At 36.1% G+C, this 14,069-nt stretch overlaps 1 protein-coding gene across 1 annotated transcript; it reads right to left on the bottom strand.

Annotated features, from left to right (window-relative positions):
* Positions 1-75: 75 nt before the first annotated feature.
* Positions 76-13,335, bottom strand: abcd4 (ATP-binding cassette, sub-family D (ALD), member 4). Its single transcript, XM_028439394.1, has 19 exons — positions 13,295-13,335; positions 13,071-13,189; positions 12,313-12,440; positions 8,787-8,926; positions 8,583-8,699; positions 7,385-7,510; positions 6,916-6,966; positions 6,216-6,310; positions 6,007-6,128; positions 5,057-5,148; positions 4,867-4,956; positions 3,533-3,738; positions 3,367-3,458; positions 2,262-2,298; positions 2,106-2,155; positions 1,935-1,987; positions 1,634-1,710; positions 1,435-1,550; positions 76-397 (listed from the first exon to the last, which is right to left on the bottom strand). Exons 1-19 carry the CDS (start codon positions 13,333-13,335, stop codon positions 335-337), a joined length of 1,815 nt encoding a protein of 604 aa, XP_028295195.1. The 3' UTR covers positions 76-334.
* Between the last annotated feature and the right edge of the window lie 734 nt (positions 13,336-14,069).

Below are 14,069 nucleotides of genomic sequence, written 5' to 3'. Positions count from 1 at the left end.
TACTTGCACTCAGATCTTAATTAACCAGATGTGTACCTTTGTACAAAATGTTTTAATGACCAAATGAGTTCTTTGTTTTGTAGATAAGAAAACATTTTTTTATTTAAAAAAAAACATCCATCAGGTATAAGAACTCACATTCTTGGATTTGGGCTGTAAACATAGCAGATACATGCTGGTGTTGTGTTTTTCCATCATTCACAGTCAGCCTGCATGCACAGAAGAATAGTGCACAAAGAGCACTTAAATAAAGACATGCTCTTTGTAATGACAACTGTAGTCACATGGCTTCTTCTTCTTCTTCTTCTTCTTCTCTGAGGCTCATGCTGGTGTTTTATTTTATCTTAGTTAACTCCCATCGGCCTTCTCCACACAACCTAAGCTGGATGTCATGATACTGGAACAAACAGGAAGTCATCACAAATCACTGTCGGACTCAATCAATCCTCTGGTATAATGTCATTATCATTGTGTGTAGAATGTGTTTCCCGTTCTGCACATGACTTTGGGTTTTGATTGAATGAGTTATTCCAAAACTTCCAGTTTTAAAATTGTAAAACTTTAGCACCCCCTGTAGGCCTGGCAATGTAGTAAAAACTCACAGTTTTAACTATTTGTCTACATCTTGTCAAGAACATATGAATCCAAAATTTCAAGGGGAAATTATGGACGCTCTAGGAGGAGTTTGTTTTTAAAGCCGGTGTGGTTTGGCCAAATAATGAGGAAAAAGTGCCAAATTTGGCTCGCCGAATTCAAAATTGAAGATTTCCTGTTGGATTTAGGTTATAGATCCAAATTACATTTTTGCTAGTCACAGTTCAAGGCATCTACCTACCTAATGCCATCCAGCTAGATTAAACCAGTGGAAAGTTACAAACGCTAGGTGGCGCTAACGAGTCCTGAAATTTAGTCAAAAAAACTACACATTAAGTTTTTCACCAACTTTTACCCTCCTGCCAAATTAATGACAATGACAATATATTACAGTATTATTATTAATAGTGAGGATGCAGGAGGCATGTATCCATTTGTACCTTTTAAACTTTTTGAGTTATCGCCTGTGCAATTGTTTGTTCTCATCCACTATAATTGGAAATTTCAGCTTTTTTTTTTTTTTTTTTTTTTTTTTTCAACCCATTTCACCGTTTTTCAACCTTATTGCTAACGTTAAGCTTTTGCTAAGTTATTGCCATTGCTAGGCTAATGCTAGCTGATGCTAATGCAGTGCGACGTGGGCCAGCACCCACATCCTCACATGCATTTTCTTCCGGAAATGCAAATATTCTAGTTATTATAGTTTCTGGTTTGTTTTTTCACACCATCCACCAAGTTACATTCCTCGGTTTATTTCAAACTCTACTTGGCAAATAATGATTCTTTTAAAAGGCTGTAGGGTTGTTTTATTCATATAATTTATAGTTGAGCTTAGCTTACCTTCACCAGGCTGCTACGGTGTCCCAGGCTGACCAGGGTCATGCCCAGCTGTTTACAGGTACGGTATAGCTGTGCTTCTGCATCCTCCGTCAGAGCACTGGTGGCTTCATCCAAGACTGAAGAAACAAAAAGGAAAACAGATGCAGCACATGTAGAAAAATAATGTTTTAAACGGAATATTGAGTCCAAATATACACACTTGCATATTTTGGCTGCAGGTAGAAGAGTCGAGCAAAGGAAAGACGCTGCATTTCCCCCGGTGATAAAACGTCATACCTGCACATAATAAGCCTGCATTAACATTGTTTTTAGTTAATATGAGCAAACACAAGTTTGAAACTGACAAAGAAGGGATTCAAATAAATAAAAGGGATTTGTCACTACAATCTATGTCAGAAATAATGTTTTTAGTGAAAAAAAAGCAAGACAATTTCCATACGTGACCATAAAATTATTCTTCAATGAATAAAGTGTCAGTTGTATAAAAGCTCGTCTCTTACCAGCTCCAGTCCACGATTTCATCCAAGCCACCAGTTCGTCTCAGCAGACTGGACTAAAGCACACCAATCAAGTTGATTTACGTCGTTTCCTCCAACCCCCATTTTTTTTTTTTTTCTTTAAACATTCAGTGTGAATTAACAGACTTGGAGAATAAAAGATTTATGTCTCACCACGCCAGCGAGCTCCAGGAACTGTATAATTCTGTCATCGTCCACTGACCCTGAAAAAACAGGACGTTGGTCTTCATGAATATTTACGACTTTTTTCCATAAGTAGAAGAACCAAAGTGTTGGCGAGCACAGCAACAAAACAACTGAATACGTCACCTGATGCAGGATAAATATCCTTCAGTGGATAGATCACCTGTTGGACATGACAGTTTCTGTTACTCCTTCTTTTAGTGAAAATATTTAAAGTATATTATTTAGTAACAGATTCAACAAGAATAATTTAGTCAGTGTTGACGTTTTTATAAAGAAACACAAATTTAAATGAAAAGCTAAAGGAGGAGAGTGACCCAATATGTTAAGGTTGTCTTTTATTCAGACAAACTTTTTTTCAGGAAATTCACTTTGATCTCCTGTCATGTTTTGACTGCCAACTGTCAGTCTTCCTCAGAGGCATCTACCGAATGCTTTGATGTACCGTAGTCCCAAGCGACCAGTAGATTATTTGATGTTTTCCATATGGAAGAACTTGTAAGGACACATCAAAGGATTCAGTAGATTATTTGATGTTTTCCTTATGAAAGAACTTGTAAGGACACATCAAAGGATTCAGTAGATAATTTGATGCTTTCCTTATGAAAAAACTTGTAAGGACACATTAAAGGGTCCAGTAGATGCTTTGATCCTTTTTTTTAATTAAATAACTCAGAAAGACATATCAAAGGTTTCAGTAGAGGCTTTCATCCTTTTTTTTAATGAAAGAACTGATAAGGACGCATCAAATGATTCAGTAGATGCTTTGAACCTTTTTTTAATGAAATAACGCATAAGGACACATCAAAGCAATCAGTAGATGCCTCTGAGGAAGACTGACAGTTTGCAGTCGAAACATGTCGGAAGATCAAAGTAAATTTCCAAAAAAAATGTTATCTGAATAAAAGAAAACCTTAACACGCATGTGTGAAACTCGAGGCCCGGGCGTCAAATCCGGCCCTTTGGGGCTTCTGATTCGGCCCAAGTTAAAATTACAGAAAAAAACAAATATTGTCAGCCTCATATACTTTATATGTAATTTAATCCTGGAAGTGCACACAAGGGCAACTTAATGTTGATATTTCTCTTTTTCTGTGGCCTACTTGAGATCAAACTGGTCTACAGTAAATGTGGCCACTGAACTAAAATGAGTTTGACACCCCTGCCTTAACATATTATTTCAAAAAAGAAAACAACATGAACTTGCAAAAATGAATACGAGGAGAGTAACCTGTTCTCGCAGAGTGCCGTCAGTCAGGTACGGTTTCTGTGGGAGGAAGAGGGTTCCTCTGGGTCCGAAACATGTCGTCATGTGGACGAAACCTGGGGATTGTTTTATGAACTATGAGCAGAGTTCCTGAGCTTAACGTCATACATCATCTGTCGGATGCTCTCACCACTTTCTGCCTCCCACAGACGGTTTAGCACTCGCAGCAGGGACGTCTTGCCCGTGCCTGTGTTTCCCACCACCAGCAGATGAGTTCCTTGACAGATCTTCAGACTCAGATCGTCCACCAGCAGCTGGTCGGAGAACGGAGATTTGTAGGAGAGATTTTCCAGGATGAAGGCGGTGTCTGCGGGGCCTGCGTGGATATTAAAGTCACTGTTTGGGGAAAAAAAAAAAAAAAACTGTCATTACATACATAAAACAATGTGCATACTTCAATCTAGGGCTGGACAATATATCGAGATTCAAGATATATCAAGTTCTCTTTTTGTCGATATAGAAAATTACAATATCACCTATATCGATATATATATTTTTACATATATTAATTTTGTTTTAAAATACTTGTTTTAGGAGTCACTGCTTTCACTTCTTCTCAGAAAGGTATGAAAAGCACTTAGATAGATTTCTGAGTGTGTCTGTTACGACTGTTGTCGTATGTCAGTTTTGTTTGTGTGCTACTTGTGTTTCTGTGTTGTGCGCTGGGGGGGTGTCTCTCTATCAACAGCCCAACCTACGTGGTCTGTGAATAACGGGTCCACTCCGGATTGGCTGAGCTTCGGTGGAGGGCGGCTACAAAAAGACCCAGATGACGTATGGTGTGCCAGAGGTGGTTCAGAGGGCGGGTCATCCTATACCCACGCTCCAACCAGCACGCAGCACGTCCTTCTGCCCTTTGACAGCTGACAGCTGACCGTTTGACAGCTTCACAGCGAGACCGAAGCGGTGATACGTTTTCTTCAGTTTGGCCCAGGTGGCTAGGAAACTTATGTTCTTTTATTTGTGGGTTCTGCGTAACCCAGTTTGGTACCTATTATTTTTCTTATGTGGCTCAAATAAATAGCCCAGTTTGGAAAAGATGTGTTGGCGTGCTGCTTGAGGCTGGTAAAGGATGACGTGTACATGTGCCGTTCAGGGGCTCCGAGGCTGAGCGTAACATGAATTGGGGGCTTGTCCAACGGAATTTGTTTTTTCGCGGAATTTGTTTTTAACCCAGAACTTCCCCTAAACAAGCCACACTACAGAACTCACTCACACATGCTGTCCTTTGTAGGAGAAAAAGCCAAATGTGGCACATATTGTGGAGCTGTTTGTAAATAAATGTGCCTGTGTGGCATTTTTCATCAGCAAACTTGACCATGAACCGACTTTTTGGAGTTAAAAATATTGAGCTTTATATCATATATCGCCATTTTGAGAAAAAATATCAAGATGTGAGTTTTGGTCCATATCGCCCAGACCTACTTCAATCTGAATGCTAGATTTATAGGCGCATGGACACACCTGTCAAAGTCGTAGCTTTCCCCTGATGCTGGGTCGTAGTCACACTGTTTTCGTAGGATGTCATCCATCACCTCCCTGAGCTCTCCGACTCTGACAAACACACACACACACACACACACACTAACAGGTGGACTACATGCACAAATGCTCTCATCGGATGGTAAATTTGAGCACACAGTGTAGTCAGTACCTGTGGGTGTATCCGGCTACGTCTGACAGAGTGGTTGACAGGTCGATTATCTGCGTGAAGCCATTAATCAAATAGATGCACACGAAGGCGTTCTGTGTGAGGACAAATAGAGATCGTTCTGTGAAAACCAACATTATTAAAATTGTGTGAATGCAGAAAAATACACAACAAAATTAAATCCCAATGCTGCAACAGCATCAAGGTTAAACAATCATCTGCTTAAGTCTGTAGAAGAAGAGTTATAGCACCACCTAGTGACCACACTGTGTATGACACTCAATATCACCAAGGAAACTAAACATGAGGCCAAACTCATATAAAGACATCTTTTAAATGTATTTCTAGATGTTCTTCACAGCAGTGGTTCTCAAACATTTCAGCCCGTGACACCCAAAATAGAACCAGAGACAGGGGATCCCAACTGTACCTTAAGGTGGTTGTACACAGACATGGGTAATGTAATTTGAAAAGTAGTAATTAGTTTAAACTGGCAAATTATGGGCATGACAAATTACAAATTTGGTTAAATTAGCAAAAAAATAAGCATGAAATATGCTGCAAAGAGGTTAAAAGTGACAAAAATGGGTCAACATATGCAACATTATGTGGGAAAAGTAGTGGAAAGGGTTTATAAGTGCCGAAAATGTCCCAATGTTCCAAAAAAGGCATTGAAATTTGATGAATAATTGGCAAAAATGGGAACAATTTAGCAAAAATGCATTAAAAGGAGCCAAAGAATGGAAAGAAAAAGTGATGAAAATAGGCAAGTTGCAGAAAAAAGGTAAAAATAATCAAAAATGGACTCAGATTGTTCAGAAAATATTCTTGGGATCTGGTGACCCCCTCCCAGTGTCTCACGACCCCAAATGGAATCCTGACCACAAGGTTGAGAACACATACTTTACATTACAAGGTCCATTTCTATACACTACAAACTAATAGATACTCACCTTACTAATGACTGCGCTCAGTTCACCAGGAGACAAACCATCGTAAACACCAGAAAATATGGGAATGGCAATAATGATGTAGCTGAGGAAACCTCCGAGGTAGTCGAACGTATTCACCCCGACTGGACAAAGAGAAGGTCAGAGGTCGACTTTGATGATTTCTGTCAGAAACAGACGGGGCTCGGTGTGTGTGTGAGGACTGGTCTTACTGTAAAGCCACAGCTCTTTGGTGATGAGACGCTGCTGAACGTGTATCAGAGCCTGCAGCCGACGGTCCGTCCGGGTGTGCTCCACCTTTCCTGCTCTACATAAAAACAACAATCATTTCAAACCAGGGTTGGGGTCAAATACATTTTTAAATTACATTTACGTCTTCAATTATCCATGTTCGATTACAACTTATTTAAATTTACGGTGAATGGCATTTTTTATTATTTTCCACCTGAAAGTCAATTACAATTACGTTCTCAATTACTCAAGTTCAAATACGATTAATCAGAATTACTGAGCCTTTAATAAATAAATTAATAAAGCCTTGTGTTAGCATCTCTTATGATAATGGGTCAGTTTGACTCATGCCAGCTGTAAAATACGAATAAAAAATATTATTTATCATCTAATTTGTTTTTATCTCTTGGTTACATTGATAGGCTTCCTAATCAATGAAAATGAATAATAATCATCAAGAGAACTGACACGTAGTGGAAAAGGTTTATATAAAACATATTTTAATATTTATTAACTACGTACTGTATGTGTAAGTCATAGAACTGTAACATGGTTCCACAGGTTTCCGTTGAATTTTCATGTCAGTTACAATTACAAAGTCAATAATAATCTGGACTCAATAACAATTATAGTTACGTCATAATTGTAACCCTGTTTCAAACCATGTGATTGTTTCCTCACCTGTAAAAAGCAGCCGACTCTGCGTTGACTCTGATCTGCATGTGTTTGAATCTGCACATAAAAAAACACGTGTTTTGAAGCATAAACAATAGCTTTTTGGGGTTTTAACATCAGTTGTTGTTTCTAATGGTTTCAACATAACAGCCATTGTTTATTATACAAGACGCTGCATATCCTGTTCTGTCCAGAGAGTGAAGGAGCAAAGTGACTAAAGTGCAGATACTTCCTCCTAAACAAAAACAACAGTTTCCTAACCTCAATCATTTTTTGTGTAATTTTAGAAAAATTTCCCAGTATTTTTTTATTTTATTTTTATTTATTCAGTTAATTTAGTAGTAGTTGGACATCGATTTAAACATAAAGCAGAGTGTTTAATGGTTCTGATTACCAACTGATATGGAGCGGCAGTTGCTTGAATCCGTGAAGGAACATATAGCAGAAGTCTAACAGGAATCTTGACTGAACGTACCTGAAATCTCCCTCTAGTTTTTCTTGCTCGAACAGCGTCGACACGATGGGACTCATGAGGATTTTATTGGCAACAGTCCCAATAACAAAGTATCCAATGATGGCCACAGGACCAATCCAGCCAGTGCTGGACAGACGAGAAACATTATTAAACATTCGGAAAACCGTCCCTTTAGAGCATCTATTTCAGCCCCCAGAAGAAAGTAAAAATGAAAACATTAAGTATTGTGTAAATTACCAAAAAAAAATCCTCAAATTCACCAATTTAATGAAATAATATTTTTGGGGCTTGCATGAATGGCATAAACAGTCGTTTTTAATTGCAAATTGTGGAAAGAACAAACAATTGCACAAAATTCCTCTAAATTACACAGAAATTTGGAACCAAATCAATATTTTTTTAAGTGAATTGAACTGATAATGAAAACTAAAGCACAATGATGTGAAAATTGTTCTCTTTTTTTTTCATGACAACAGAAATGAAGGATTTCAACACTTTGAAGGCTGTTCTTGCACTGTCATTGGTGTATCGCTTTATTGTTGTATTGTTTTAAGTAGGTTATAAGTGTGTTTTTATTACCTTCATAGTGTGAAATTTATCCCTTTGAACTTTTACTGTGTTCATTTATTTTGTCTATTTTGGTGTTTGTTGTTGCTGTCTCTGGTGCATACTGGTGTATTTTTGCACAAATATGGTTTCTTTTCACCGCAAATGGAAAATAAATTGAACTTGAACTTGAAATGCACAAAACTATACCAAAAAAAAGACACAAAAAATACACAAAATGACTCCAGAATCAAACTACAATAAGCAACAAAAAACAATAATTGTACAAAAAATACACAAAAAGACAACAAAAAGATACAAAAATACACATGACTCCTAAAAACATGCATTACAGAAAAATACACCAAACGAAAAAATATAAAAATGAGTAAAAAAACAACAAAAACATTTATCATGCGCATGTCCCATAAAATTAAACCAGGGAAATTGCACACACTATTTTACTTTGCACCCGCAAATAAACCCCTTTATAACACTACAGAGTACAGAGTATGCACACCTCTTTGTACATCCAACCTTCAAACACATACTCATTTGGCCATAATTGACAACTCTACTTAAGCTCCTCCCACTATATGAATACATACTCGTGACGGGCACTGTACTAGTTAGAGACAAACATCACACTCACCTGTAGAAGCAGTGATACGTGTAATACGACAGAGTGAACGGTGAGACGATGAGGCGACTCGCCATGCTGCTCATCTGCTTACATAACCTCTCTGCGTCCTGACTGATCCGCTGGTCCCTGAACACCACACAACACACACACAGCATCATCGTTATCAAGTGTTTTTATTTAGTGAAGCAACATGCACAGAGCGTCGGTGCTTACGGGTTGTCCAAATCCTCCCTCAGGACGTTGAGTGTGTAATAAACGCGTCCCTGGAAATACGACGAGTGCAGGCTCTCAGTCAGAGTCGTCCTCCAGCAAACATACATCCGATTACAAATGTACTGGTCCACACTTTTCAGCTGTGAGGCACAAACATAAAGTGTGTTACAAGAAAATACAATGTTTTTTTTTTGTTCAAGTGCAGGTTGAAAACCAGAGGTGAAAGTAACAGATTACCAGTACTTGTGTTACTGTCATTGAGTTGCTTTCATGGGTACTCGTACTTTTTTTGACTATAAATCAGTAATTTTACTTGTACTTAAGTATGTTTTAAAAGAAGTAAAGTAATTTGATTCATTTCTACACCCAACAGTTACTGAGTAAATGTATTAAAAAAAATGAAATGACCAGACCAGGGTTCCTACAGCTTTACTCAAATTCAATTCAAGACTTTTTTTTATTGACATTTGAAATTAAATTTACCAACTTCACAGTAAGCACAACAACAACTGGTGGCCCTCAAAGTAAACACACAAATATACACAAAATTACAGTAAAATACACACAAAAAAAACAGACTAGAATAATCATAATTAATCCAAAAACAAAAATAGCCATAAATCTATAAAACAATAAACAAAAATACAAAAAATAATAATCATTAAGATAAATATTTATTGAACAGACCATTTTTGTTACATTTACATTTCCCAATGTTGTTGAAAGTTGTGACAAGCATCTGCTCAGAATCCCACTGCAACGCGTCACTGTTTTGTCGTTGGTTCCACTGTCGCGCTTGTGCAACGTTACGGTAAATCATATTTTTTACCATTTATTTTAAAATGTAAGACCAATTACAATCATGAATTCATACTTATTATGTGTTAAAACTTGATTTAAGACATTTTAAGTCCTTATTATTACATTCATAAATCTAATGCCTTTTAAGACTTTTTAAAGGACTTAACTTTTACTTTGAGTGTTATCTAATTGAGGTACTTTTCACTTGTACTTGAGTATTTTATGTATGGCTTGGTTTGTACTTATACTTGAGTAAAATTTCATTCAAGTAACAGTACTTCTACTTGAGTAGGATGTTAGTACTCATTAAACTGTTGCCTACGTGTTGTTTGGTCATATTTTTCACCTTTATTCTTGTGGCTAAAGTTGGATTCTGTGATGTTTGACTGTATCAGATGTTGTAATAATAATAGTTGTATTAAAGCTCCAGCAGTCATCAACAGGAAGCAGACGAGCCACACCCTCAGAACAAGCACTTGGCTTGGTTCAGACTGTGTTTAAAGTGTACTGTGGGTTTATAATAAGCATGTCAAGCTGACCTTTTAAAGCTGATAGCTATAAAGCAGTTATCCATAATAAAATGTTACACAGCCATAATCTAAGTTTGATTTTTGATTTTGAACATTTTGTACGGGGACTTTGTCTCTTAACAGTGAGTTTTTGTCAGAGGTGACAAGTAATGAAGTATAAATACTTTGTTATTGTACTTAAGTAGTTTTCTCTGGTATCTGTACTTTATAGGAGTATTTCTTTTTTGGGGGAACTTTTTAATTTTACTCTTTACTTTTTTAAACAAATATCTGTACTTTCTACTCCTTACATTTTAAAAATGAACTTTTAAGACCTTCGAAGATGACGCCACAATGTAAAAAGTCACCATATGTTGGTAGTTTGAGCTTTTTTCTCTTAGGCAGGTCTCTTGGTTAACATTTTAAAGTTTTTAAAAATGTTACACTCAAAGCTGCTCTGGGTTTAATTGAGCATTTGCATTTTTTTTTCTTCCTTAAAACATTCTATTTACAAATAAGTGCTAAATTCTCCAGGTGTTCATAAAAGGTAACAGATTTAATGTATTTCTATTTAACAGTTTTTATCTTAAAAATGTTAAACTCAAAGCTGCTCTGGGTTTTATTGAGCATTTTCACTTTTTTTCTTGGCACATTTTATTTATTATGAGTGCTAAATTCTCCAGGTGTTAAAGGTAACAGATTTATTAAAAAAAAAAAAAAATATATATATATATATATATATATATCTTATTATTGAACAGACATTTGTTTTACTTTTTTACTTAAGTACATTTAGTTGCATGTGCTTTTACTCAAGAAAGGGAGCAACTTCAATACTTTTTTTTTTTTTTTAACCAGAGTAATTTTTTATTCAAGTTTTTATACTTTTACTTGAGTACTGAAAACTAGTACTTTTGCCACCTCTAATTTTTGTCGCCGTGATCGCCCGTGTCTTAGTCCCAGCCTTCTTTATTTTTAGATATGACCAATGGAAATGCACTCACCTCTGATTATATGTATGAGATTTATTCACAAATGATTTCTGCTGAATGACAGAGTTGAATTCCAACTGGAAGTTTTATTGTATCAGTTAGTGATCTTAAAACGATATTTATAATGATCGTAATTTTATTTCAGCACTCCACCCCCTCCATTGGGAAATTGAAAAATGAATCCCCCATGGTGGACAATTTACCTCTCGCTCTCCTACCTATGTGCCATATGTAAATTCAACTCAGGTTATATATATATATATTTTTTTTTTTTTGTAGAGTATACTTCTGTTCTTCCCTTGTTTTGCACCTTCTAATTACAATGTCTTGGCTGATTTGTTGTTTGTAATTTTTCCATGCGCAATAATTCCAGTGTACCTGTTTTTTTTAACTTGTACATATGGCAATAAATTCTATTCTATTCTATTTATTTATTCAACCATAAAATGTACATAACTTGCACTGTATATATTGCATCTTGACCTCTCATCCCAAGGACTACAGAAGGAAATTAGCTTTTAAGCTAGAGTCTGGTACAAACATCTCTGTTTTTATACAGTAACTTGATGTATTTGTGATAAATAAAATGAAATGGAAAGCTCTGAGGATATATAGCTGGACTGAATGCTATCCAGAGATTTAAAATTAATCGTTTGAACTAGATGGATGGTATGATAAGGAGACACAAGGAGAGAAGCCTGCTGAAAGTGACGTTTGTGACAGTGAGAGGATGAGTGCTAACCTGACTGAAGCTGTTCAGTGTCTAATTCTAACCCGGTCACACATAAAAGCTCACTGAGAAATTTGTTTTTTACTTTTAATTATTATTATTTGTATGTGTACGTTTAGGTGTTTATCTGTATATAAATATATGGGTGCATATATGTGTATGTATATATAAGTAGCGTACAGATAAATTGGTTATACTGGTTACAAAAGGGGTGAGATTAAATAAGTCAGACTTCTTCTTCCTACTCCTTTTTTGAACATGTAAATGTTTTATTCAAATGTTCTTAATTTTTTTTTTTTTACTTGATTTGGACATTAACTAGTTTTGTGACATTCCTTTTTTTTTTTTTTTTTACATGTGATGTTTTTACATGTTCAAGAATAAATAAATCAAAACTAAGCAATTGAGAAAATCCTATGCAGTCATTTTAAAAATAAAATGTGCACGTGGTAAAATCTTGAAATATTAGTGGGTATTAATGTGAGTTGACTTACAGTGGAGTTAATGAGAATCAGCGTCATGGCTGTTCCCACCAGACTCCTGAAGCCTGCGTAGTCTTTGTCGGCCAGGACGTTGTAGAAGTGACTGGGGAGGACGCCCACCTGGTAAATGATCATCTGCTCTGAAGTCACACAAAAAAGACGAGTAAGCACATTGCATTGTAAGGTAACACAAAGGACAGACAAATGAGGGCAAAAGGTCATTAAAATGACTGTAATGTGGGGCAGCTTGAAAATAACAAGGCTTCGGGGCAGACATGGGCTACTGGTGGCCCAGGGGCCACCTCAGGCCCTTGGTCTAATTTTATGTGGCCCTAAAGTGAACATCCAAAATGACAGAAAAATACACAAAACTAAAGCAAGAATACATTTTTAAAAATACAAAGAATGACAACATTGCAGGAAAATACACTAAAAATACTCCAAAAACACACAAAACTACTACAAAACTTAACAAAATGACAACAAACGTACAAAAAATATATACACAATTACAGAAAATGACAACAAAAGTACACAGAAAGACAGGAAAACCAAAAAAAATAACAGAAATACACAAAAATTATTCTGAAAAAAATGCAAAATAGCAATTTTTGTGGCCCCTGCTGTGATAGAAGTTGCCCACTTCTGCTTTAAGGGAACAGAGATTTATACATGCTGTAAAAAAAAAAAAAAAAAAAAAAACCTGATATTTAAAACGATTTTTGTTCTTACTTCTTCACCTTTTCTTGATTAAAACAGTGATATTTTACCTGTTAGTGTGACAACAAGCAGAGTCCCAAACATTAGCACACTCTGACTGTTCCATGATGGGAACAAAACTCTCTGGATGCTGCAGAACCTCTGCACAAACTGCCAGTCTAGCTTCAGCCTGGAGGACAGGGACAGAGAATCATGATGATGACGTCACAGCAGCAGTGTTAGACATAACTAACATGTATATTTTCTAAACATGGCTATTGTTTCTCAGTCTTACCTTCTTGTCCCTCTGCCGTTTGACTTTTCCAGACGAGGCATTAGCGCAGACAGTAGCAGAGTGTGAACACACAGCGTCACATGAGTTGCTTGTAAACACAAAGTAGGAAGTACCCGAGTGACGGCGGGTAAGCTACATTAGCATTTAGCTTGTTTGTTCGAAGAATAACTACTTAATTAGTGCAAATAAATGCAGTTAGTTATTTTAATTAAAAATAAATAAAATATATGATAATGTTTCGATGAATGACAGCATCTCCCACAATGAAATCCGCCAGTTTGACCAAAGAAATTTGACCAGTGTGTAGGGGAATGATCATTTCCGGTATTTAGTTTTTCAGAATAAGAGTCAGAAACTTGCAATAATAGAGAAGGCCGTTTACAGCGCATGCGCTGGAAAGTTTGTTTCTATTTCGTGTTAGATTCGCATTTATTTGTCATTGAACCTATTAAATATGTTGTATATATATATTACCTTTTTTGTTATTTTAATACTTATTTTTAATTTTAGTGTATGAATTTGTTTATTCGTCTGTTTCATTGTCCAATGTGAGTCTAATTTAAGATGATATTGGTACCAGCAACACCTGTAGAGTAAAGAAAGTATTAGAGGTGGAAAAATAATATTCTACTCAAGTAAAAATACTGATTTTGAAAAATACTTCCAAATTACACTTTTTTTTTTTTTTTAACTCAGTTACATTAATGCGGATAAATGTAATCTGTTATTTTCCATTTTTGGTAAGTACAGAATAGTTGCTAAATATGTTTTTTTT

This window comes from Gouania willdenowi, chromosome 24 (assembly GCF_900634775.1).
Source record: "Gouania willdenowi chromosome 24, fGouWil2.1, whole genome shotgun sequence".
NCBI classification, from domain to species: domain Eukaryota; kingdom Metazoa; phylum Chordata; class Actinopteri; order Blenniiformes; family Gobiesocidae; genus Gouania; species Gouania willdenowi.
The sequence above is the reverse complement of the archived record's forward strand: the minus strand, read 5'-3'. Positions and strand labels throughout refer to the sequence as shown.